The 26,938-nt window shown below is 40.6% G+C and overlaps 1 protein-coding gene and 2 long non-coding RNA genes across 6 annotated transcripts in view; all 3 read left to right on the top strand.

Annotated features, from left to right (window-relative positions):
• Positions 1–15,541, top strand: part of ARK2N (arkadia (RNF111) N-terminal like PKA signaling regulator 2N) — a 97,783-nt gene extending 82,242 nt beyond the window's left edge. For all 4 annotated transcript variants that reach the window (XM_074022397.1, XM_005586800.4, XM_005586801.4 and 1 more), the window contains 2 exons: positions 2,327–2,453; positions 11,550–15,541. In XM_074022397.1, coding sequence (XP_073878498.1) covers positions 2,327–2,453; positions 11,550–11,739 — 317 coding nt within the window. In that variant the 3' untranslated portion in view covers positions 11,740–15,541. The remainder of the gene's footprint in view (positions 1–2,326; positions 2,454–11,549) is intronic.
• A 947-nt stretch (positions 15,542–16,488) lies between these two features.
• On the top strand, positions 16,489–18,582 carry LOC141409023 (uncharacterized). Its single transcript, XR_012427095.1, has 2 exons — positions 16,489–16,620; positions 18,307–18,582. It is a non-coding gene; the product is annotated as an uncharacterized lncRNA (long non-coding RNA).
• A 142-nt stretch (positions 18,583–18,724) lies between these two features.
• On the top strand, positions 18,725–23,094 carry LOC141409024 (uncharacterized). Its single transcript, XR_012427096.1, has 2 exons — positions 18,725–18,814; positions 22,997–23,094. It is a non-coding gene; the product is annotated as an uncharacterized lncRNA (long non-coding RNA).
• The last annotated feature ends 3,844 nt before the right edge of the window (positions 23,095–26,938 follow it).

Below are 26,938 nucleotides of genomic sequence, written 5' to 3'. Positions count from 1 at the left end.
ACCTTTTGTGTACTTATAGGGTCCAGATATGTGCCCACTGCCAGTGCCACATGATCTGGATTACAAACCCATGCAGACTGTGATATATAATCTCAATCACTTGTTTAGCTAGGAGCCATTCTAAGCATTAAAAATTTTTCACATATATGCATCCTTTTCAGTCGAAGGATAAAAGATAAAAATAGTACTAAAGAATTATGAAAAAGACCCACAATCATATTCAAACTTGATTATTTTTCACAGCTTTACCCAGAATCTACATATTTTTATAGTGTTATATGTAATACTTTATATGTTAGTATACATTTTTCCAAGTTGCTACATAGCACTGTAATGAATATCTTTGGATATAACATTTTGCTTATTTAAAGGCTAAAGAGTAAATTATTAGGGATGGGTTTACAGGGTCAGAAGGTATAAAAATTGTAAGCCTTGCTTTGTGACTGTCTGTAGCTTTCCAAAAGGTTTACACTCAAGGGTGACAGGAGTATGAAAATTCAAGATTTGGCCAGGTGCAGTGGCTCACACTTGTAATCCCTGCACTTTGGGGAGGCCAAGGTGGGCGGATCACCTGGGGCCAGGAGTTTGAGACCAGCCTGACCAACATGGCGAAACCCCATCTCTACTAACATTACAAAAAATTAGCTGGATGTGGTAGCGGGCGCTTGTAATCCCAGCTACTTGGGAGGCTGAGGCAGGAGAATTGCTTGAACCCGGGAGGCAGAGGTTGCAGTGAGCCGAGATTGCACCATTGTACTCTAGCCTGGGTAACAGAGCGAGACTCCATCTCAAAAAAAAAAAAAAAAAAGTACAAGATTTCTCAATAACCTTGAAGCATTGGGTTGAGTGAAGGGAGAAGAGAGTTGTATGTAAAATTTTCTGTGCTTTCCTTTTTTTTTTTTTTAAGACGGAATCTCCCTCTGTTGCCTGGTTGGAGTGCAGTGGCGCGATCTCGGCTCACTGAAACTTCCGCTTCCTGGGTTCAAGCAATTCTCTATCCTCAGCCTCCTGAGTAGCTGGGACTACAGGCACGCGCCACCATGCCCAGCTAATTTTTGTATTTTTAGTAGAGACAGGGATTCAACCATGTTGGCCAGGATGGTCTCGATCTCTTGACCTTGTGATCCGCCCGCCTTGGCCTCCCAAAGTGCTGGGATTACAGGCGTGAGCCAAAATTTTATTTTCTTTACATTGGTTTAGTTTAGGTTAGGTGTCATGTAGATTTTTTTTTTTTAAAATATGGGAAATAATTTTGTATCAGATCATAATATATTTAAATAAAAATACCCTTTAGAGAGTAAATGGGAATTTGTACTCATTGCAACTCTGTTTATTCTGTGTTAACTCCTAGGTATTCTAAAATTCACCCTTTTAAATCAGAACATTTAAGAGCTGGTACACATAGGCCGATTTATTTTAGCTGTTGCTAGAATTGTTTTTAGAGCCACGTACTTTGATGCCATGCCATTAGCCATTATTGAGAGTTCTGTGAAGCTCGTGTTTTCTGTGATGTTGGAGAATGTGTTTTATTGCATCATATAATACATGCTTTGGGAAGACTCTTACAGAAGAAGTCCTTACATGCCCCAGTGCCACAAACTGTTATGTTTTTCCAGAGTTTGTGGTTTGTTTCTAAGGAGAACTCTCAGCAATGTGCAAGTTACATTTCAGTTGCTCAGAGCCAAAATTGTGATTTACCTCCAGTCTTTCTTTTTAGATGTAGTTTTGGGTCAGATTTTGTCAAATCTATGTTTCTTTAGAGAGAACATATGCTAAATCTTTCACAAAGCATCCCAGTATAAATATGGTATTAGAGATTACTTCTGTTATTGTTCCATATGTGCCTTTGGGCTTTTCCGGTTTAGAGTTTGGCTCTATTAAAATGATAAGCAGTAGAGATCCCCACTGCCTTCTAGGTGGTTATGCAGGTCGTTTAAAAACTGACTGGAGTTGAATGCAGAAAGCATTACAGCATAAAATATATAGAGTTTATTATGGTTTAGGTAGACAGATATAGGTATTTACCAAAGCATTTAAATTATTTATCCTAAGGAGGTAGCGAGTGAGAGACTTTGAGTTCATACTTTTATGTACTGCCATGTTGTTTGAATATACATCATGAGCATGTATTCTGTTTATTTTTTTAAAACCAATGTTTGAACAAAGAACACTGCCCCAGCTTATTTGACAGTTTTGCTGTGGCAAGCTCTCACAGGGTGATTCTGTTTCCGTGACTAAACCTAGATGACAAATCTGTCAATGAGTTGTTTCCACTGTTTATGAGAAATAAAATTATAGTGCTTTTTTCTCTCCCCTTCTCTCTCAGGTCATTTGGATCCAGGATTCCTAGCAAGTGACAAAACATCTGCTGGCAATGCACCACTCAATGAAGAAATTAACATTGCCTCTTCAGATAGTGAAGTAGAGATTGTGGGAGTTCAGGAACATGCAAGGTAGGATACTAATTGGAGTAGTCTGATATTTTAAGTTATAAATTCTATTTTAACCAGAAAACAAGTTAAAAGAAAATGGTAGTAGACTTTATGGCATTGCCGGCATGAATGAATGATGGGAGCTCTCGCTTTTGTTTGGCTTAAGAAATACTTTTTTTTAGACATGATATGAGCCTTAGAGTGTGTTATATATTGTCTCATATCAAGAACATTTCAACCATACATGTCTGTGAACTAGAGCTGATGGTTTTTTCTTTTAAGCAAATGTTTAGTTAGCTTGACAGACTTCTCATTTAAGGCAGAAGTATCACTACTTTTTTCTCTCACGTTCGTACTTTCTTGCCTTTCACTTTACCTTGAAATATACTGGGAGCAAACAGTTGGGAAACATGCATCTGACATCATGCCTCTTTGACTGGTTTCCTAGAGCACCTCTCCTTGTCTCTCATTAAAAGCAAACTTTTAAGTTATTTTGGTCTGTTTTTACAGAGTATATTTCTAGTAATGTTCATATAACTAAGGGAGTCTTGTTTCTTGGGATTAAAAAAAACCCCACAAGACATCAAGTTGGTATGTAGCATTATAAACATAATTTTATGAAGTTTGGCATTCGTTAAGGTAGGGGTCAGCAAACTGTGGCCCATAGGCTAGTTCTGGCCTGCTGCCTGTTTTTGTCTGGGCTGTGAGCTAAGAATGATTTTTACCTTTTTAGATGGCTGGTGGAAAAAAAAAATCAAATGAAGAATGATACTTTGTGACATGTGAAAATTACAGGAATTAAAATTTTAGTCTATAAATAAAGTTTTATTTTAACAACCGTGCTTGTTCATTTTGTATGTAATCATCTATGTCTGTTTATGCACTCCATTGGCAAAGTTGAACCATTTCAACAGAGATTATATGTCCTCCCCAAAGCCTAAGATATGTACTGTCTGAAAAGTCAATACCTTTGCAGAATACATTTGCTGACTCCTGCTTTAAGGTATGTTCATAATAATCGGTTCCAGCCCTTTCAGCGATATTCTTCTGAAACATTCTGGAACATCCTCTTCTCCCCACCTCCCCCACCGCACGTGCACACACCCACCCACCCCCCAAACTTCAGACTTTAGAGCTTGTGTGTTTTGTATAAAGCAAACAACTTTTCTCCCATGCCACAAGAGTGAAGTTGTGATTTTCTGATAAATAGGTATATAACATAGTGTATTCATTACTTGGCTCTTTGATCTGATTTTACTCTGGTTACCCAGGTAATAAAGCACATTTGCCAGCATTTCTTCTGTCTTTTATATAAAAGACGAACTTAGAAGTGTAGAGTGGAGATGAAATACAGATACATGTATGTTAAGGGTACCTTTTCTAGTGAGATCTAAGTATACTTTGAGAGCATTTTTCAGTCAAATAATTGGAACCTTAAGGATGTAGAGTTAATTTGTAGTTTAACGTGCCATCTCCTCAAAAATGGCCAATTCTGACTTTTTGAGAACTAGTCTTGTCCTAGAACTTCATCTTCTATTCTGTATTTATGCCTTCTGTATTTATTGTGTTTTATTCTGTAAGTATGCCTGTAAGGCTGCTTCATTTTTTCTTTTTCTTTTTTTTTGAGATGGAGTTTCACTCTTGTTGCCCAGGCTGGAGTGCAATGACACAATCTAGGCTCACTGCAATCTCCACCTCCTGGGTTCAAGCGATTCTCCTGCCTCAGGCTCCCGAGTAGCTGGGATTACAGGCATGCGCCACCACGCTTGGCTAATTTTGTATTTTTAGTAGAGACGGGGTTTCTCCATGTTGGTCAGGCTGGTCTCAAACTCCTGACCTCAGGTGATCCGCCCACCTTGGCCTCCCAAAGTGCTGGGATTACAGGCATGAACCACCGTGCCCTGCCTCTTTTTCTTTCTTTCTTTCTTTTTTTAATGATTATTTTCCTTGTTCTGGTGAGAAAGAATTTTTATTTTTCAGTCTTTCCTCTTTTTTTTCTGCCTTAATTACAAATTTTTTCCTATTAAATTCTCTTCCATTTTTCTGTTTAGGCCGACTTACCCACCAGATGAGAAAGCTAGAACTACTGATTTCTTCCTTTACATCAGCAAATTTTTGCCTTTGGTTTATTTCACCATTGTTTCTTATGATATAAGTTATCCTTTTAAGCCATGTGTCAGGATCTTTCTAGACTATTGTATTTTTAAATTTTAGGGTTCCTACTATGATACCCTGCCCACTGACAGGTTGATGTGTGTGAATTATCTTCAGATGTGCCAGGGACATATTATTCATTCACCAACTTCCTTTTGAGTTACATTTCAAATGTTAATTCATTGGACTTACGGGTTCCAACTTAAATAGGGAAGGAATAGGTAGAAACCTGTATTGTTTATCTAGTCTCTTACTCTGTGCTAAGACATATCACTCGGTCAGGTTCTCTATTAATTTCTAACTCGTCTCCCTTTTTATTGTTTCCTTATGCCTAGAAATGTTACAGCATGAACCACACTTATTTTTAGCTTCTTTGTTCAATGTTTCTTCATCATTAAATGTTTATCTTCTTTTTTTTAAAAAAACAACATTTTTATATCTGGAGTTACAATTATCATTATCTTTCTATTAAAACCTGGAAATTTAAATTCTCAGTTCTCCCCACCCCAACACACAATCCCTATTCTACACTTGAACGAAGTGACTTTGTCTACATTTTAAATAACATTACATTATTTTCAAGGATTTTTTCTTACAGGCTCTGAAGCATAAAGCTGTGTTTTATTCTTATTCATTGGTTGAATCCTGGGAAATCATATCTTGTAGGTGACATCCATTTTAAAACCTCACTGGTGGTTAAAATTGTCCATATAATGGAATGTAGAGTTTACAGGTTCTTTGGAGTATTTTTAACTGACTCCTTTGTTATTTTGTGAGGGTGTCTTTTATATTGATCTTGGGTCTAGGACTGAGTCTTTCCAACATTTTTTTCCCCCAGCAGCTTCTGTATCAGTAGCCTGATAATCTTTCAGACATTGAGATTAAAAAGCTGAGAAGCAAGTAGGAGAAGAGGCGTTCTTGTTGGTTGCTTCAGAGTTGCCCCTTGGCTGCCTGTATCTCATCTGGAATTTATTTCTTTTACAGGTATAGGGTTGCAGTTATGAAGTATTGATGTGTTTCTGGCAGGGTTATCACTTGGAAAAAGGTTTTAGGTTTTGATCCACATCTTTTTGTTCTCATTTGATTTACATGTATAGAGTAGATGTTTTGTTTGGATTTAGTTGTCCTGTTCTTTTTTTTTCTTTTCATATTCTACATTGTTGTTGGATTTTTAAGAGTTTTTAAGAACTCAGATTTGGTCCTTGAGTTGTTCTCTGGAATTGTGGCTGCCCTGACTTGTTTTGGGTGCCATTTTTCCATATTGGAAGCATTTTGTTTGGCCTTTGCACTGAGTAATTCTAGTTGTGATATGCCTCCCCGCCCCCACCTTTTTTGATAGTTATTTTTCTTTTCTTGAATGCTAATATCTTCCCCTATTCTTTTATTTTAGAGTTCGATGTATTCGTTTCTCTTTTGTGTATCCCCTAGTCCTAGACTAGAAAACATGCTTTCTGAACTAATGGTTGAACGCATATTTTATGATTGCCTTGTATTGCTGTGTTGAACTCCTGGTGTTACCTAAATGTTATTTCCAGATGTTAATTTTTGGACAGTCCAGTTTCACAGATGCTCTTTTCTAGTGAGATGGAGACTTTCCCAGCATCTCTAGTTCTTCTGTGCCCACTTAATTTTGCCAAAACTCTTAATTTACGAACTTCAGGCCAGTAAGTTTTTTTCTCCTTGGTCCTGTTATTGTTTCCTTCTACCGACCTCATTGATAATTGCTCTAGGAAGATGAATACATATAGCCCAGATCTGTATGTTTTGGAACTGTGTTGAAACAGTTCTTTGGATACCTGTTCTGAGGACCTCATTCTAGTCTGTTAATCCTGTGATCATTGGTGTTAATATTGGGTTGTTCCTCAGCAAAATAATTGGTGTAGGAAGCTGTATTTGAGACTCATTGCTTCATAGGACCAGTTGCTAACTTTTTTTTTTTTTTGAGATGGAGTCTCACTCTATTGGGTTATTCCTCAGCAAAATAATTGGTGTAGGAAGCTGTATTTGAGACTCATTGCTTCATAGGACCAGTTGCTAACTTTTTTTTTTTTTTTTTTTGAGATGGAGTCTCACTCTGTTGTCCAGGCTGGGGTACAGTGGTGTGATCTTGGCTCACAGAAAGCTCCACCTCCCGAGTTCAAGCAGTTCTCCTGCCTTAGCCTCCTGGGTAGCTGGGACTACAGGAGCACGCTGCCATGCCCGGCTAATTTTTTGTATTTTAGTAGAGACAGCGTTTCACCATGTTGCCCAGGCTGGTCGCGAACTCCTGAGCTCAGGCAGTCTGCCCGCCTCGGCCTCCCAAAGTGCTGGGATTACAGACTTGAGCCACCATGCCCGGCCCTGTTGCTAACATTAACTCCAAAAAAACTAGGGGGACAAATGAGTGTTTCCCTACAATCACAAGGATTCATTTCCTCTTCAGTTAGGAAAAAGAAGTAGAAATGTTATCTAAGAGGTCACCTTCAGGCTGTCTATAAATGAGAGTAAAAATGATTAATTTTTAATGTTGTTTTCCTGGAATAGTAAGCTAACTATATCAAAAGTTGATCATCAGAGCCTTCTCTGTGTGTGTGTGTGTGTGCACGCGCACACTTCATTTCCACTGTGCAGCCTTTCTATTGATATTAGTGTATGAAGAACAGGAAATTATTCTGTCAAACCATATTGTTTATAATGTAGTTTCCCCAACATTTTGGGAAGCGAGACCCAAGCATTTTCTTGGTTATAAAATGCAAAATATGGCTCTAGGTTGTGTTTCATACCTGTCACCAATTGTATGCAGATTAAACGCTTTGTGAGAACAAAGCCTATATCTGCACTAATACAGATTAGTAATACAATTGATTGGACTAATTGAAAATCAGTTGAGTATGTTCCTACCTCATATCTTTCATGATACAGAAAAAGCATATGTGATAATACATGAAACTCTTTATTTTTTATGTTGTCTCACAAAATTTTGAGCCTCTTAACATCTGTTATAGGACCACTCCAGAGGCTTAACAACCATTGTGCTCCCTCTTTCTCCTGGAATTTTTTCCCTATCTGGTATACATTTTTGTGTAATGTATACTGTCTTATAAAATAGTTGAAATATTTCTCTAGCACCCTTCTGTTTACTAGATGGACTGTTTTTTCCCTCTGTGGTTTAAAAAAAATGTGTTAAAAGCCTTGTTCTGTCCTCATCCATCTCCTAACTCCCATTTTATTCAATGTGTTTGAGATCATTAAAGTAAATGATTTTTGTGAATATTTTATTGGCTAATAACACGTATAGGTAACTAATAATGTATCTTTAATTTTTGCAAACTTCTTATACCCAAGTAACAAGCACTCAGATCAAAACACAGAAGTCATGCTGTGCTTTCTTTTTTGAGACGGAGTCTCGTTCTGTCACCCAGGCTGGAGTACAGTGGCACGATCTCAGCTCCCTGCAGCCTCCGCCTCCTGGGTTCAAGCGATTCTCCTGCCTTAACCTCCGGAGTAGCTGGGACTACAGGTGCATGCCACCACGCCTGGCTCATTTTTTGTATTTTTAGTGGAGACAGGGTTTCACCATGTTAGCCAGACTGGTCTTGATCTCCTGACCTTGTGAATCCACCTGCCTTGGCCTCCCAAAGTGCTGAGATTACAGGCGTGAGCCACCACGCTCAGCCACTCTGCACTACTTTCTAATTACAACCTCCCCCTTCTCTTTTCCCGTGTGACTACTATCTTGACTTTTTCTTTTTTTTTTTTGAGACAAAGCTCAGCCACCCAGGCTGGAGTGCAGTGGCATGATTTCTGTTCACGGCAGCTTTGATCGCCAAGGCTCAAGCCATCCTCCCACCTCAGCCTTCCGAGTAGCTGGGAGTACGGGTGCCTACTACCACACCCAGCTAATTTTGTGTGTGTGTGTGTGTGTGTGTGTGTGTGTGTGTGTGTTTGATAGAGATGGAGTTTCACCATGGTGCCCATGCTGGTCTCGAACTTGTGAGCTCAGGCGATCCTCCCATCTCACCCTCTCAAAGTACTGGGATTAGAGTCATGAGCCACCGTGCCAGCCTATTCTGACTTTTAATGATTGTTTTGCCTGTTTTTGAACAAATGTTAAAGTCACTGTTGACCTTGGAGGGCATCTTAAAATCTTCCTTAACATTCCTGACAGATGCCTCAGCAATTACTTGAGCGCTTAAAAGGCAATTCATTCTATTTGTTAGTGGCTTTGTTCTATAGCAATGATTATCTGAAACTTGCCTTCTAAAAACTGATTCACGGTTCTTAGCATGCTCTCAGTAGTTTTACCTTGAGCATGAAATAGTACCTTTCATGGTGGCTTCCGCCTCACAGTGATTCTCCCGTCTTTGGGAATTCCATGTACAACTATTAATAATTAGAGTTAGGAAAGCTTTTGACCAAAGGTAGTATCATCACATTCTCCAGATAATCTAAAATTTTGAAGTAGGAGAAATAGAGAGGGTTAGGGGTTGTTCCGTCATCTTAGGCTCTTTGAGGTGCCCAGTGTCCTTCTAATAAATTCTCTTTATTATTTAAAGTAGCCTAAGCTGGTTTTTGGTAACTGGAACCATTTGTAACATAACTACAGAAGTGATCTATTTTTAGATAGTTGAAGTGCCCTGTCTCCTATTCTGTCTCCTTCAGCCATTCCTCAGTAGGAGATATGGTCTCTAAACCTCTTACTCTCCCAGTTCTTTTCCTATGCCAGACACTTTCTAGACTCTTCTTTGCTGCTTATTGAATGGCCCTGGGAACCAGGCAGTGCTTCTCTCAGTCAAACATGCTATAGTAACTTCAGGTATAGCCTGAAGAAGGCATTCTTATTCAGTGGAAAATAAACCATTGAGTGGAGACCTGATTTTATTCCAGTTCTATACTTAACTTGTTTAAGAGCCTAGGTGGTTGTCTTTTGGCCTAGGTTTTTTCTTCTGTATAATAAACAGATTAGATCAGATTTTTTAAAAAGCCATTGCCTGATGTTACATTGTATGATTACTTAGTGAGCAATACAGATAAACAATTGGGACAATACAGTTCTTTTACTTCAAAGATATTTTTAGAAATTCTCCCAAAGATTACATTGACTCTCTCTGCCACTCATTCATTGCCTGAATTCTTACCAGGTTTCTAGCCAGCTTGACTTCAATTAGTGCTTGTACAGGTGAGCTTTTGAATTGTCAAGTAACTTTATACTTCTAAATTGTTTGGGCCTATCTTTGTATTCTGATGGTTTTAGCTGTGTTTTGCCACACCCAATTTGATACACATATCTGTAAAGCAGCAACATGATATGGAAAGCATTGGACCCAAAATCCGACCTGTCTTCCTTGGCCTATCACTTTCAAGCATTGTGAGTCTGAGCAAATCATGTAACCTGTTTAAGCCTCAGTTTCCCTCTCTGTAGAGTGAGGATAGTAAATTCCATGCTTACCTCATAGGTCTGTCGGAATTGTCCAATGAGATAATATATGTGAAACCGCTTAGTAAACGTAGTGTTTCATTGGCCTTCAGTCCTCAAAACCATTTCTATAAATGTTGAATGGACTCCTTTGGCTGACATTTTTCCATGACTACATGGTCATTTAATATGAATTTATATAATGGGTTGAACAGATACGAATTAGACATTGGGCTTTATGTCCCTTATTTTAATGTTCCTATTTATTTCGCTAGCTAATCTTTGAAAAGGTAGTAGCCTCTGGGTTAGTAACTACTTAGCCCATCTCTGGACAGATGACGGGCTTCTGGTACTGTAACAAATTTGCATTCTGCCCTCTGCTCTGGCCCTGAGAGTTCTGTTCTTAGGAACTTTTCTTAGTAAGGGAGAAGTTACCAGGTTAAGCCTTTGTAGGAGTAGGGCATGTTTGCAGGAGCTTAAGGGTCCTTGGGGTAGTTTTGCAACTGAATCTTGTCCATTATTACCTGAATGTTCTTTTGAACCTGGGAGTTTAGGTAGCATTAAATCAAAGCCGAAATTCTCAAGTGGCCCAGCATTATTTGTTGCTTACAGATTGTCAGACAGCTGCTCAGGAGCCACTGTGGTAGTTTAGTGACTGGACTCATGCCACTTGTTACTTCTCACGTACGCTACCTAAGGTCTGCCCAGGAAGTTTAGATGAGAGGACATAGCATTGGTCTCATGAGTTGCCTGCCTTCCTCTCATTTGAGTCAGAACTTAGTGTTTTGGCCTGGAGGTTCACAATTCTATCATTTGACTGGAATGTGGAATTCAAACTGTCAGTGTTTCTGAAACAATTTTATTTCAGTGAACTCTTGGTATGACTTGCTAACAAGGCAGTTCTGTCCCTCTGATAGAACCCTTTTAGTGGATCTAAACTGAAGATTCAGCTGTGTTACTTTCACGGAACCAAATTGTAAGCGATTCTGTTGAATGAACCAAGTGCTTCTGTTGTGACCTTCAGGACAAGGGAAATTGATCCTTTATTCATGATCTGTTACTGACAGACTTTTAGAAATTTAATCTATAAAAGGGTATTACTGTCACTGTCTTTGAAGGCATTATTACCAATTATAAAGCTTATTTTAAGAACAAGTTTTAACTATTTTTTTTACTGTTTGGTTTGTTCAGACTAAGATTGTTTGGGCATCTTTGTTCTGGATTTATGTGTTGCCCTGTCATGAAGATCCCAGAGGTGTAAATGAGTCCAGAGAAACATCCTCTCACCCATGGTCAGTGACTAATTTAGACACAGCTCAGGAGTTTCCGGCTGAGATAAGACCCTTGGCCTTTTTAAGGCTAAATTGAGAGAGGGACCAAGTGGAGTGTCGTGGGGTGGGGAGAGAGGGAGACAGAGATGGAGGGAAGGATATTGATTGTGGGTTTTATGAACTTGCATACTAGGTTTATCTTAGTAAAAATGTTGATCAGTACAACTGAGGTCATATCGTCTTCTGTTTTTCCTGTGGTGGAATTAACCATGCTTTTGTTCTTCATCTCGATTGCAGGTGTGTTCATCCTCGAGGTGGTGTAATTCAGAGTGTTTCTTCATGGAAGCATGGCTCGGGCACGCAGTATGTTAGCACCAGGCAAACACAGTCATGGACTGCTGTGACTCCCCAGCAGACTTGGGCTTCACCAGCAGAAGTTGTTGACCTTACCTTGGATGAGGATAGCAGGCGTAAATACCTACTGTAATACAATGTCACTGTGTTTCCTCTGCACTGTTCCCTTCCACTTCCTCATCCTTTGTGACATGGAAGTTCATTGTCATAGCTTCAGCTTCAGAAGCTGTTTGTGGCATTTGTAGTATTCAAACTCATGGAAAATTCCCTCCTCTTCCCCTTTTTTTAATTAAAAGAAGTCACTTAGGAAAATAACTTATCACAGAGAAAAGAATTTCTTCCTTCACTCAGTAGGAATATGAGAATGATGAATTTTATTAGACAGCTTTATTTTACTTGGTGACTTTTAATCTTAGGAAACTCTGCCTTCCTTTTAGAATAATATTTTAATTGCCAGGCAAAATGGGTTTCAGTTTTTGAATCTTGTATTTATTTTTCTGTATAATGAAATTAATATCTAGACTTGACCACTATCTGCCCACCCCATTGGCACTTCCATCTTAGGGCATTCGCACACATATCAGTCAGGTCCTTATTGGCACCTAGTAGGGCATGTGCATTTAAAAACCTGTCCTTAAAAATAGAAGACAGAAGTATTAAAAGTATTTTTTCTTTATTTTAAGTAAGTCTTCTGCCTTCTTTCCTGAGTTTGCTCCTGTTGACTTCCCACAGCACAGATAATTGACATGTCCCTTTGTGTTTATAAATACTACTAAGGTGACTTAGTTGGTCTCCTTGTTGCAATAATTAATAACTCTTTGCAAAATGTCTCCTTGGAGACAGAGGCATTTCAGATAGATACCCACCATGAGGTTTTCTGGGCATCTGAAAGTATTAAGAGTTCAGTGGGAAAAATCTCTCTCCCTCGGCTTTTTTTTCTGGTTTAGTCAAATAATGGGTGAACATAGAAACCTGTTGGGAAGAATATGAAAAGTTACGTGGCCTCTGAGGCTACAGGCACTTGCAAATCTGAGAGGAAAGTGCTGTCTTTTATAGCTGGTCTCTATATAAAGAGGATGTAGCAACAACTGTTTAACATCCGAGATGAAGTGGACCTGATGTTGTATTTGGGTATTTTTCTCCTCTATCTTCTAAGAAAAAAAAATACCATAAGAAGAATCAGAATGTACCATAAGAAGTCAGATGCAAAGCACGTTAATTGGTAAGTTTTACAGTATCTAAAAGGATTAGCAAAGGGTAGTAGGAGCTTCAGGGAATTCAGGAAATGCCAGCATTGGAATTTTGTGGCATTAGTTACTACCTTCTTTCTTATAATATGTTGTAGTTACTAGTGAATTCTTTTAAAAGCAATACCTAGAGTTAGAACACTATTCTGCACAGGGGGAGTGAAGTAATATTGGTTTAGAAGACTTCACTTTTTGTTTTTCATGGTTTTTGTTTGCTTTTTTTGTGTGTGTTTGTTTCCATTGTTACCATTACTATGGCCCTTTGCCTCTCTCTCCAAATCCCCTGGTGGCTCTTCTTATCATAAGAGTATGAGAACTACCATTTTCAGTTTTCATTCAGCAAACAAATTTACCAAGTGCCTGCTCTGCATAAGGCACTGTGAGGGGTGGGTGCTCTGGGGGCTGCTGAGATGAATGACACACACCCCACATAAGCACGCATCAGAGTCTGCCTGCCTCCACCTGCCTGGCCTGTTCTTCTTCTTCTTCTTCTTTTTTTTTGTTTTGTAAAGACAAGTTTATTCCTTTACCCTTCTTGTTGCATTAGTTCTCCTATATATTCCTTCTTCTTTGATCTTCTCTGATAACATCTCATTTGATCTGGCCTCTGTCCTTCATCGGTTTTTTTTTTTTTTTTCTGCTTTTATTAGATCAGGCTTTTAAGATCATGAACCTCCAATTTTAGCAAATAAATCTCTCACATGGCCACAATTCTAGACAAAAACCAAAGACCCAGAGGCCAGAGCAAAGTAGGACCGTCTGAAGATTCACTACTGGTGTATCTTTGGACCTTCACATTTTACTTTAGGATTAATTTATTGAATTTTACTGTTACACATAGTTTTTGACTTGAATTAAAATACTAGACAAAGCAGAAATGTACAATTTCTGGTCTGTGTTTTCCAGGAAAATCATAGAGAAGAGAATAGAGTGGATTATGTGACTTGAAGTTTTTGCAGCTAATTTTTTTCCCCCACTATCAGGGCAGAGGCCCATTTTAATGAATGTTTTTGCATGACCTGTTCTTAAGTTAACCACATATTTTTTTTCCCCAGTTCCACACAGCAGGTGATTTCCCGTGACATATTTTCTTCATAGTCCCTAATAGTCATCCTCTACAGAGTTGGTGTGCTGTGTGCACTGTGGATGAGGAACAGAGTGGAGCTGTAACCAGTCTCTTCTCTGGCCCTTTGCGTTTATGTCAGCTTGCACTTTTCCCTCACTTATTCCTAGTCCAGCTCCCAACTGCCTGACTTAATGGACCAGAACAGAGATTTGGATATTAAGATGAAGAGGGGAGGGGAAGGGATGGTGGAGATAGACAGCTCTCCCCTACTAGGTCGGGACATTTCCCTAATAACTGTAGAGAGACTGTTTCAACTCTCCTTTCATTGCTGTTTTCAGAAGAGTGGAGAGTGTGGTTTCAGGCAAGGTATTAATGATACAATTCCGTGGTATACAACTCCTGTGACATTTGAAGTTTATTTTAAAGGGATTTTTCTTAATCAGAGTTTTACGTTTGGTAGCATAAGTAGTTCTTTATGCTTCACAGGACATTGTCTTCAGAGTAATCTCTCTGCTAAAATGGTACACATGGGTCACAGATTGGTTTATGCCACTGACTTGGGAAAGTTTCCATTCCCTCCGATTTGTGAAAAACAGAGCAGTGACCTAGCTGTTTTATCATCATGACTGCCATGTAACCTATAATTGCTGCTCTCCAGTAATTGTCTTTTCATTTTGATGGTAGGGGCCAGACTGAATGAATAATGCATTCTTTTTTATTCAGTTTATTTCATTCAGTTTATTTTTGGCAAACATCCCATAAACTTTGCTTTTATTATCAATTATCAATATGAATCGTCTGGTTTACTAATTTAGTCATTTGTTCATCTTTACTTTTAGTAGATTAGCACCATAACTAACTTAAGATAAGTTTGTTACCTGCTTTTCATACTGTCACAAAGGTTTTTGAAAAAGCTGGGGACACTATTTTGTCTTTTAAACTTTTTTTTTTAAGGCAAAGCAAGCACCCCAATCCCTGTTCTCCAATATGTGTATGATGTGACTTCCATGTAGATATAAAAATGATTGTGCCCTAACCAAACTTCCTCAGATTGTGCACTGTTTGTTTAAAATAATCACGTATTTTAGTCTGATGCTGTTGTATTTTTTCATTTTATTTAAAACACTACTTACTTCTTATTCTCTTAACAAATTTTAAAAGGTAGTGATCTTAAAAAAAAATCACTGGATAACTAGGAAATATTTTTGTTGTTGTTTTGTTTTTTAAAGAGTACAGAGGCCATTGAAGCCTTTTGCTCCTCTTACCGTGAAAATGAAATGTTAGCCATTGTATGGCTAGGAACCAATGCACTTGGCAGTTAATGGATCTGCTGTTGCTGGAGTGTGAGTGTGGACTTGATGCAGTGACGACAAATCATTGCTTAGAATTAATGTTTTCAAATGTGCAACTCTAGTTTTTAAAACAAAAATTGGTTCTTTACATTCATTATTTAGGTTTTGTTTCCCTTTAGTATTTAATGGTCTTTGGAGAAAAAATAATAAAACAGAGTGTTATATATATATTTTTTGGTGCAAGATAAGATTTTCTGTTTTTTGAAATAAGTCTGTAGCATAAAGGTTAAACTATTTTAAGACAAAATAAAATAGAGTGTATTTAAACAATGATATCTTCTGAGGTTTTTTAATTTTTTTTATTTTTTATTTTTTTCCTATCTGCTTCAGTTAACTAAGTGGTACCTGGAGCAGTTTCCAGGTTACCTTTTGAATGTGAAAGATTCTATTTTGTTAACAGGTCTTATCTTTATAAGATGTCTGAGTTTCAAAGCAAGAGCTGTATCCTTGCAAGGTTACTTGCAAAACTACTCCCAAGAAGTAGTTTTCCTCAAGAATTTTTAGTTCTGCTTGTACTGGAAAATGATCTATTAACAATTAGGAAACACAATATTAACAAGTAGGAAATATCTTTAGATTTTTGAAATGGTTCTTTTATACCACCCTGTATCTAAGATGTAGACATATTCATACCTATAAGAAACTCTGGCTGGGTGCGGTGGCTCACACACCTGTAATCCCAGCACTTTGGGAGGCCAAGGTGGGCGGATCACCTGAGGTCAGGAGTTTGACACCAGCCTGGCCAACATGGCAAAACCCCGTCTCTTCTAAAAATACAAAAATTAGCTGGGTGTGGTGGTGGGGGCCTGTAATCTCAGCTACTCAGGAGGCTGAAGCAGGAGAATCGCTTGAACCCGAGAGGCAGAGGTTGCAGCGAGCCAAGATCGTGCCACTGCACTCTAGCCTGGGCAACAAGAGCAAGACTCTGTCTCAAAAAAAAAAAAAAAAAAAAGGAAAACTCTTCTTTGACTCTAGAAGGAAATAGTTTACCTAGGATCTCACGTTTGAACCCTTTTGCCCTTGGATGCTGCTTTTTGAAGAAGAAACTAGGCACAAGTAAGTAATATAATCTGTAGCTAGTGCTTTATCTCATTTGGACTGCTTCTTTCTGTTCTTTTGCAGGCATTTGGCCTTTCCTTCCCTTATTGGTTTGTTTTTCAGAGTAGATGCCAGCTATTTATAATTATAGTCTAATCAGAAAAATTACAGATAAAGAGTCTTTACCAAATATATATATATCTCTTCAGCTCCATTTTTGCAGCCAAAGTAAAGTGAATTTCTTCTAGGTTTTGTTTTAACCGCACTTGGAACCAAGTGCTCTATGAAAGAGCGATCCTCCTAGGTCATTGGTAGGTACTATTTTATTTTATTTTTTTTTTAATGATTCCATGATTGAAAGCACTGATTCATAGAATTAAAGAAGTTCTGGGCTACAGTGGAACTTTAGCTGGGAGAATCTGCCTGGAGCAGAAGAAAGCAACAGTAAGTAGTGGTAGGAGCAGTGAGCTCAGAAAAAGATGCAAGTAATGATCATGAGTGTCAGAAATTGGGAAAGAGCACCCATTCACTTGATACTCTCTGTTGGTTTAATCCATGTACTGCTCCACACGTGACATGCCTTCTAGGTGGAAATGGCTTTAGGCAGGGATCCCTCTGTGTGATGAAGATTCCCTGCCAAGCCTTGAGGACCCATTTGGTAGAGTAGGGTGAATGATGGGAGTGAGTGCTGGCAGCAAAGTCAGCCCTCAGAAAGGAAGTGTGGCAGCAGCAGGTGGTATAATCTGTTCATAGACCCTGGCCTGCTGTTGGGAACACACCTTGGTTGTAAATTATATCTGTCTAACTTCTTACTCTTTAGTGAAGGAAGCTATTTGGTGCCAGCTTTTTCTTTTTTATTAAATTTTTTTTTCCCCATTGGCCTTGCTGAAGCTTTTAGAAGACACCAGCTTTTTCTTTTGTGCTTTGGCAATTGACATATCAGAGTCACATCTGTTCCTCTTTCATGATTGCTCCATACTGAGAGTGGAAAGGTAAAGTGTAGTGGACTGTTCAGCCCACACTTTTGTGACTGATTCTAAAGCGAGCAAATCTGACTTGAGGCTGGATCTTGAATTCTGCAGCATGAGAGGGTTAGACCAGAGGCCAGGTGAGTGACTTTAGGCCTGACCCAGGAAACAGGAGATCCCAGAAAGGCCAAGTGACTGCTAAAGGATTTGGTTTCTGCACCTGTAAAATGAAGAATGTCTCAGGTTTATTTTTTGAAAGTAAAAGGCTGTGCGATTTTAGGGGATGATTCATTGTTCTGCAGAGCCATCAGGCTTTTCAAACAGTAACTCAAGAGAGCTGCTTACTCCAAAAAACTGCTCAAAGGACTATAGTTCTATCATCTCACTTAAACCTTGGGAAGGCATTGGATGACTAACACCCACAGAACCTTGAATTTCTACAAGCTATTTTCAAAGTTTTAAAAGAATGTTTATTTCAAAAATTACACATGGGGTAAGAAGTACAGATTATCCTAATTTTACAGATGGGAAAACTGATAGAAGAATAACTGTGTATTTGGATTTACATAGGTAGACTTTGGGAGAGTAGATTTAAAAAAAAAAAATGGTTCAAATTAGAACCTTTTAACTGTTCAGAAAAACAAAACCTCAATTTTCTGGTTTTCCTGCCCATTTTCTCTGCTTCACTTAGGGCAGAGAAAAAGCAAGTTGCAGAATGTGCACTACATGCTATTTGTTTGAAATTTAAAAAGACAGTATAATACTGCATACTGATAAAGGATACATATGTAGTAAGAGTATAAACATGCATGAGAATAATAAACACCAAATTCAGGGTAATAGTTGCCTCTGGAAGAGGGGAACGGGGAGGGGTCACAGAGGACTTCAGCTTTATCGGTAAAATTTCATAAGTTGGGTAGGAAAGACACAAATGTATGTTATTCATTGTACCTGTTTGTATATCTTAAATATTTCTTAATCAAATTAATTTTTTTCCTGAGAATGAAAACTCTTTTGTGACTTTCCCAGTGTTAGTGGAAACAAGATCTGAAGCTGATTCCTTTTAGAAGCTCTCAACACTTCTTAGCTATGTCACCAAATGCATGAGCAACAACAAAAAACAAATTTGATAAATTAGACTTATCAAAAAAAGCTTTTGTACCTCAAAGGATGCCATCAAGAAAGTAAAAAGACAACCCACAGAATGGGAGAAAATATTTGGAAATACTAAATCTGATAAGAGACTTGTATCTGGAATATATAAAAAACTCTTACAACTCAATACTAAAAAAAAAAAAGAAGAAATCCAATTAAAAAATCAGCAAAGGATCTAAATAGACTCTTCTCCAAGGAAAATATACAGTGGTCAATAAGCACATGAAAAGATGCTTAACATTTCCATCAGAGAGCTGCCAAGATAAACCACAATGAGATACGACTTCACGCCCACTGGGATAACTAGAATAAGAAAGATAGGTATTGGTGAGGAAGTGGAGAAATCAGAACCATCGTACATTGCTGGTGGGAATATAAAATGGTGAGTCACTTTTGAGTTTGGCTGTCCTTCAAAGGTTAAACCTAAGAGTTGCCATGAATGTTTATAGCAGCATTATTCATAATAGCCAAAATGAGAAAGAACCCAAATGTCTATCAACCAATGAGTGGATAAACAAAATACGATGTAGCCTTGTAAATGAATGTTATCCGGCTGTAAGTAGGAATGAAATGCCAATACATTCTACAACATTGATAATCCTTGAAATCACAATGTTAGCCGGGCACGGTGGCTCAAGCCTGTAATCCCAGCACTTTGGGAGGCCGAGATGGGCGGATCATGAGGTCAGGAGATTGAGACCATCCTGGCTAACACGTTGAAACCCTGTCTCTACTAAAAAAAATACAAAAAGCTAGCCGGGTGAGGTGGTGGGCGCCTGTAGTCCCAGCTACTCGGGAGGCTGAGGCAGAATGGCATAAACCCGGGAGGCGGAGCTTGCAGTGAGCTGAGATCCGGCCACTGCACTCCAGCCTGGGCGACAGAGCGAGACTCTGTCTCAAAAAAAAAAAAAAAAATCACAATGTTAAATGAAAGGAACCAGGTACCAAAGACCACATATTATTCCATTTACAGGAAATATCCAGAATAGATAAATCTATAGAAGTAAAGTAGATTAGTGGTTGCCAGAGGCTGAAGGAGGTAGAAATAGGGAGTGACTGCTCATAGGTAAGGGGATTCTTTTTGGGGTCTTGAAAATACTCTAAAATTAGAGTGGTAGTAGTTGCACCTCTGAACATTCAGTAGCCCACTCTTATCCATGGTTTTGCTTTCTGTGGTTTCAGTAACCTGTCTATTGCAGTCTGAAAATATTAAATGGAAAATTTCAGAAATAAACAATTCGTAAGTTTTAAGTTTCACACTCTTCTGAGTAGCATGATGAAATCTTGCACCGTACCTCTCTGTCCCACCTGGGTCATGAATTATCCGTTTGTCCAGCGCATCCATACTGTATATACTGTCTGCTCATGCAGATACTTAGTAGCTGTCTTGTTTATAAGATTGATCACAAGAAGGGTGAGTGTAGTACAGTCAGATTTGAGAGAGACAACATTCATATAACTTATTACTGTATATTAAAATTCTGTTTTGTTGGTACGTTGCCTCATTTATAAATTAAAGTTTAGGTATATATGAATAGGAAAAAACACTGTATTATAGGGTTCAGTACTATTCATGGTTTCAGGCATCCACTAAGGGTCTTGGAATCTATCTCTGGCAAATAAGGGGACTGTTGTTCTAATCAGCCTTGAATTATACACTTTAAAAGGGTGAATTTTATGGTATGCGAATTATATCTCAATAAAGCTGTTATATGAAAATACACATAACCTTTGGAATTGAGAGTGTAGTGCCTTAAGCTGTTAATACCATGTTATGAATAGGTACCACACTTCAGAAAGTGAGTTGAGATAGTGGAGGTAGGAAGGATAGTAGGCAGGTACAGCTCAGCTACAGGGGACCCCAAAGACCAAGATGGCAGTCACTGAAGGTGAGCATGACCAACTTTCTCCCTGGCTGCAGGCTTCCCTGACCCCGAGATGTGCCTTTAGTAGGAGACCTATCCCCTGTGAAGAGAAATGTGGCTTGCTGAGGTTTCTGTGACATCCAAACCTGCCACCGAAGGATGAAGATTTATTCAGAAAGAAACTAACCTTCATTCCCTGCTGAAATTTGAGTGCTTATCAACTGCCAGGGAGCATTCCACAGACAGGCTTTTGGGAGGTGGGGTAAAGGGTGCAGGCATTTTTCCCCTCTGGGCAAGAACATCACCATAGCTTGTGAGCTCCTGGGCCTGCCCCTGGCTTTTGCCCAGAAAGTTTTGCAGTCACTCTGACATCCTACCAGAGAGGCTGTAACTCCATCCTTTGGGCACTGAGGTGGGGATGGGGATGCTTTCTCGTTATACATGCCCTTTCCTTCTGAGATGCTGCTTCCATGATTCCCATTCCCTCTCTTGGTTGCAAGCCCTGAGAGTCACTGCTGTAACTGCTGAAATTTCATGGCATTCCTTAGGGGTGTGAAGGCAGAAAACATGTTGGGACCTTGACTTTAGTCAGTGCTGGGCACATCTCTTTGGTTCATTTAATAGTCTACATCTCCTCAAGTCTTGGCTAAATTCTTGCTGATTCGTTTGGGCTCTTGGTAGAGTGGATTCATTTGCCATTACGTTAAAAGTGGCTATCTTAAGAATGCAAACCTTTTATTCAGGTGAAATATTCAAAAAATTTTCAGCATCCTTTCAGGCACCAACCAGTTAGAATTAACACTGGAGGTGTGGCTGCCACAAGTTCCTGGAACCGCAGTCTGTGGCAGATATGGAATTAACCCTAACACTGCTAGACTGTGTGAATCCTCGGGCGCTGCCAGGGTGGGGAAGAAGGCACTCAAGCAGTTCAGGGCAGGGGCCCTTTACCAGCTGGAACTGAAGTATGTCATTGTTTTAATAGCCAATAGAACCAAAGAATGCATTTGCTTAACCTCTCCGGACCTCAGCTTCTTCACTCATAAAATGGGGATAATAGTTCCTACCTTACAGGATTGTCATAAAGAGTTAATGACTGGAGGTCTAGTTCGCTCCATCCATCTTGTCAGCCCTACACTGGTCCTTATTTGGCTAGCTCAGCTGAGAAGTGTGTATAACAAAATCTGTCTGTAGGCCTGCTGACTATTTCACAGGAACACCGTTAAAGCATTACGTGCATCCTTGAGACATAAATGAAGTACTTTAGAGAAAGGAGCAAGCAACAGTTGGGTATATGATAACTGGCATGGGGTGGCAAAAAATCACAAGTCTCAAGATCTAGGTTTGGGTCATGTCTTCATTGCTAACAAGCTGTGTGACCTATGAGGCCAGCTACCTCTGGTTCTTACCTTCTTCATCTCTAAAAGGGAGGATAGTTGTATGCCTACCACCATCCCTAGATTTGCTGTGAGGGATCAAATAAGACAACAGGACAGCAGTTTGGAATTTGCAGATTCAGATGACTATAGAAGCAACGCTGTTAATGGAAATAATTCATTGGTCCAGATAAAAGTCAAATGGGGAGTGTGGCAAACTGGATAGAATATATGCTAATATAAAGGAGGAAGTTGCAACTGTTATGAGAGTAAATGTTCAATGTTGCCATATCTATGGATTTTTCAAGAGAAAATGGAAATCTGGATTTTAAAAATATAGATGTGGAGTTTCTGATTTGTAAATGTTCGTGTGTGGCCATGGTCAGGTCTGCTGAATATATAGTTTGAAAAGACCTGTTGGTTCAGGAAGGAAGAAAAATTGGGTGGGCTGTCACCGATGTGCCACCTTCCCCACTCCACACTGTGAGCCTCCCTGGCCTGGGATAAAAAACAGTGAGCCTAGGGTGGTTCTGGTGCTCTGAACCCCATTTTTGTGCAGACTACTGAGACCTGGAGTTACAATTGAGGTACTGCTGTAAGGGACTGAGTGCACCCAGGGAGCTGTGGTCACTCGCGTCCTTGGTCTGATGTTTCCTGTGTACCTCTCTGGCTGGCTAGACAGGTAACCAAAGAGAATGGAGGTCAGCTCTGGGTCATCAGTCTTGAAAGTCTTAACCTGGATCAATCCTGTTTGTCCTCTCAGCCAGGAACTGTGTGGGCCAAACAATACTTGTCTAGAGGACTGGTTTAGCTTGAGGGCTGGGGGTTTACTCCTTCTGGAATATGCACATTTCACTGATTGAGCCAGTGCTTAGTATTTGCTATGTGCTAGGCACTCGGCCAGACCCTGGGGCCAATCCTCACCCTCAAGTAGCTGGCTCTGTCTGGTATAACAAACTATTGTCACAAAACCTGACAAATGCTGCTAAGATTAGCACTCAATGCAGGGTGCTTTGGGAACAAAAAGACTCCCTAAACTAGCTGGTGGGATGGAATGAATGAATGATGGAGGAGCTCTTGCAGAAGGCAATAGTTCAGCTGAGTTTGAAGGATGAGTAGGAATTAATGAAATCCAGGGAGGTAAAGAGTGGAGGGTGTGGGTAGGAGTCATTCAGATACAAAGCTCAGGCATGGCATGGAGGTGAGAGAGAGCACATCTCAGTAGAGGGACTGGTAGTTGGGAGAAAGCAGGAGTGATAGGGAGCAAGCTGGAGACGTAAGAGCTATATGGCAATGGACCTTGAATGCCTCACTAACATTCCACAGACATGCCACCTCTGGAAACCAATAGAACATGTTTATTACCTACAAAAAGCCTACTGTTGGAGGTAGAAAGCGGGCATCTGGATACATAAATGCAACAAAGATGTACCTCCGAAATGATGGGGAACAATGTAATTATTGTATAGAAGGGAGGAATAAGAGCCACTCTCCCTGGAAGTGGAGTGAGTTAGAGGAGAATTGATATTGGAAGTAGGGAATTTTATTAGGAAGCTTCTGCAGGAATCGAAACAGATAAATGATGAAGGCTGAATCAAGGCAGTGGGAGGGGAAATGGAAAAGAGAGGTCAGAATGAAGAAAGTTTGAATCTGTGGGACTTGTTGATGCAGTGTTGGCGGGGGTGAGGGATGAGGTGAAGAGCCCATGGGTGAGGAAGAAAGGCTGCCAGATGTTGCATTCGCTAAGTAGGAAATACAGACAAGGCATCAGGTTTGGAGAGTGCAGCAGGTGCTTTTGGGTCACGTGTGCCCTCTGAGGTGAGGATAAGTTAATTGCCTTTTGTATGCTCTACCACAGTGGTCCCCAACCTTTTTGGCAGCAGGGACCCATTTTGTGGAAGAAAGTTTTACTGGGGACTGAGGGGGGAAATGGTTTCAGGATGAAACTGCTCCACCTCAGATCATCAGGCATTAGTTAGATTCTCATAAGGAGCATGCAGCCTAGATCTCTCACATTTGCAGTTCACAGTAGCATTTGTGCCCCTATGAGAATCTAATGCCACAGCTGATCTGACAGGAGGCGGAGCTCAGGTGGTAATGCTTGCTCACCCGCTGCTCACCTCCTGCTGTGCGGCCCAGTTACTAACAGCCACAGACGGGTACTGGTCTGTAACCAGGGGGTTGGGGACCCCTGCTCTGGCATTACGAAGAACACATGGTGCTCTTTGGCTTTGGAACGCAACACATACCATATTTAGAAATACTGCTCCAACCCATTCATTGCATGACTTGAAGCAAGGAAAGGCTCTGCAGCACAAGCCAGGCTACAGTGCTAGCTGCCCTGTCACTTGGACCATATGACCCAGCAAATCCACGATGCCAGAAGTATTCCCAGTAGAACATGAAGTGTGGAGTCTCTGGCAAGCTGCAGTAGGAGAGGTGTATTATAGATTCCTAAGGATTTTGGAGCAAGGCTATGCCTTCTGCAGCAGAGAACTATAAACATTTTGAAAGTCAGATCCCAATGTATGTTGGGTCCTGGTAGAGACAGAGCATCTGACCACTGGACATAATTAATCAAGACATCAGAGATGTTTATCATGAGCTGGGTTTTGTGCCACTCAGGTCATAAATTCAAGCAGGCAAACAGCAATTCATTCTAAGATGGAAGGTGTACATCTCAGGGATCAGGCATGAACAGGGCCAGAGGGTAAAAGTAAGCAGCACATGCCTCTTCCTCAGGCCCCCAAGGCCGGCACCCTGTTGCGTTAATGACTCCTTCACTTCACACCAAGGGTTTTCTTGTGACTAGTCTAGAATAATCCTAGGCCTAGTTCATTGTGTTCGTGTTAGCCAAAATGGACTGCTGTTTCTATTTAAAGCTCCAGTTAAGGTAACCCTGAAAGACAGTGGGTAGGGGAAATTCTTGCAGTGGGCAGAGCTTCAAGCCTCTTCATGTACACCTGCTCACCAACTTAGAAAAGAGGGAAAGGTGGTATGCAGGCTCACACAGAACTGTCACAGTTGCAGCTGAAATCAGAGGTTGAAGAAGGGAATGTGATGAAATTTCTGATTTGTAAATGTTCGTGTGTGGCCATGGCCAGTCCTGCTGAATATGCAGCTTGAAAAGACCTATTGGTGCAGGAAGAAATAAAAATAGGGTGGACTGGAAGTGCCACCTTCCCCACTGCACACTCTCTGAGCCTCCCTGGCATGGGATAAATCTACCACTCCAAGCCACTTATGCCCCACATTAAGACTGTCTTGTCACTGAGTCTTCAAGGTGGCAGCCAGTCATCTAGTAAAAATACTTTGTACAGGAAAGTAGAACAGGCTACAACCTTGCTCACTGTTGCAGCAGATCTGGAGGCTGAAATTGCTGTTCATTATCTCCCTTTTCTTTCTATTCTAGATTGTCCTCATTGCAGTACATAGGAGTGTATGTATTTCTGTTGCTTGAACTGTATGACTTAGGATTCCATAAGAATACATATGGAATCTTGGGCAGCAAGCGGCTTGGCTGATTGGTCAGTCACGGGCCTCAAAGGAAAAGGATGAGAAGGGAGACAAGGAGGCCTGTGGATGATCCCATGGGAGTGGGCACAAATGCTTCCCAGAGAGCATCCACCATGGGAAGGGTGCTGAACAGCAAGGTGGATGATGTGACTCACCCTGTAGAGGCCAGCTTTGTCCCCAGGGCTTGCACAGTAAGCCTGTGAATGGAGTAGCCATGGTGACCAGGATGGAGGCGAGGCGTGGGCCCACGGAGATAGCTACTGCCACTGCTGACTGGTGATCTGTCAGTGCAGAGACAGGCCCTGAGCCTTTGGTCAGCCAGCCACTTGAGGCATCTTGACTACATCAGGCCCCTTCCACCTTGGAAAGGGCAGCAAATCCTTTTTCCTGGGGTTGCTACCTCTGGTGTTAAGCTGAGGGTTTCTGGAGTGCCTGATTTATCTACATATGATGCCTCATCACATCACTGTAGATTAAGGGGCCCATGTTACGGCAAATTAAGTGCAATAAGGGTTGCATGACCGGGGGTTCACTGATCTGGTATATACCACAACTAGAGGAAGCCATGGACCTAATAGAATGATGGGATTGCTCGTTAAAAACTCAGTTTCCCAGAGTCAAACCATAAAGGTAAAAGATATATGTATATTAAAAGACTCAGTTAAGGTTCCCAACTCAAGGATGATACACTGGGTTTGGCTATTGTCATCCAGGATATAGCTGATATGTGGTACTGTGTCTCCAGTTGCTAGAACACACAGATTCAGGAATCAGGGGTAGATACAGGATTGGTCCCTCTCACCATCACTCTCAGTGATCCACTAGCACCAAGGTGAAAGAATGTCTAGCATTCAAAAAATATACTCAAGAATAGATCTGAAATCCAGGAGAATGTCTCTTGGTGCCATGGGCCCTTGTAGCAAGCATGGCCTGAAAAGGCCAAGTCACCTGAGGGCTCAGACCCCCAGGGATGTCAGTAACTGTCAACCCATCAGGCAAGCAACCTAGACCAGCTCAAGTGCTGACAATGAGGGCAATCCTGAATAGAGGCTGGAGAAGGAAGACAATGAACAGCAACGTCAGCCCCTGGATTTACGGCAGCAGGGAGCGGGGTTGTAGCTCCTCCTGTTAACTTTCTTGTATGAAATATTTTTGCTAGTTGCCTGGCTACCACCTTGAAGACCCAGTAACAGAATGGACTTAATGAATGTGGGGCATGAGTGGATCAGAGTGGTGCAAGCCGGGAGTAGACCACTTTCCATGTCCTGCATCACATCCCCTTTCTTGGCCTCTGACCAGCTGCAGCTGTGGTAGGCAGTTCTGTGTGAGCTTGGACTCATGCTGACAGCACCCCAATTCCATCACACGGAGTGCATCATTCTGATTTCTATTTCAGCTCCTACTCCAAAGTCTCAGGAGTCTGTTTGGCTTGTGTGACTCAAGCAGAGCCCAGAAATTAGGGGAGTTAATGGCCCTGGGACAACCCTCACCAATGGAGGATGGGAGCCGGTAGACAAATGCCCCAGCCTCTTTGAGTTGGATAGTTCTGGGAAGCATTCTGTATGCTTTTCAGGAGATCCCAGCACAATTGAGCCCCCGTTGCTCATGGCAGTGACTTTGATGATGGACTTTATATTGGCTTTTCCTCCTCACTCTCACTTTTTCACTCTCCTCAATTCCTCACTCCTATGTCCTGAGATCAACTCCCAGTTAAACCACCTGCATCTAAATCCTTGTCTCAATCTCTGCTCC

This window comes from Macaca fascicularis, chromosome 18, assembly GCF_037993035.2.
Source record: "Macaca fascicularis isolate 582-1 chromosome 18, T2T-MFA8v1.1".
NCBI lineage: Eukaryota > Metazoa > Chordata > Mammalia > Primates > Cercopithecidae > Macaca > Macaca fascicularis.
Note: the sequence above shows the minus strand (reverse complement) of the source record. Positions and strands in the feature narration are given on the sequence as shown.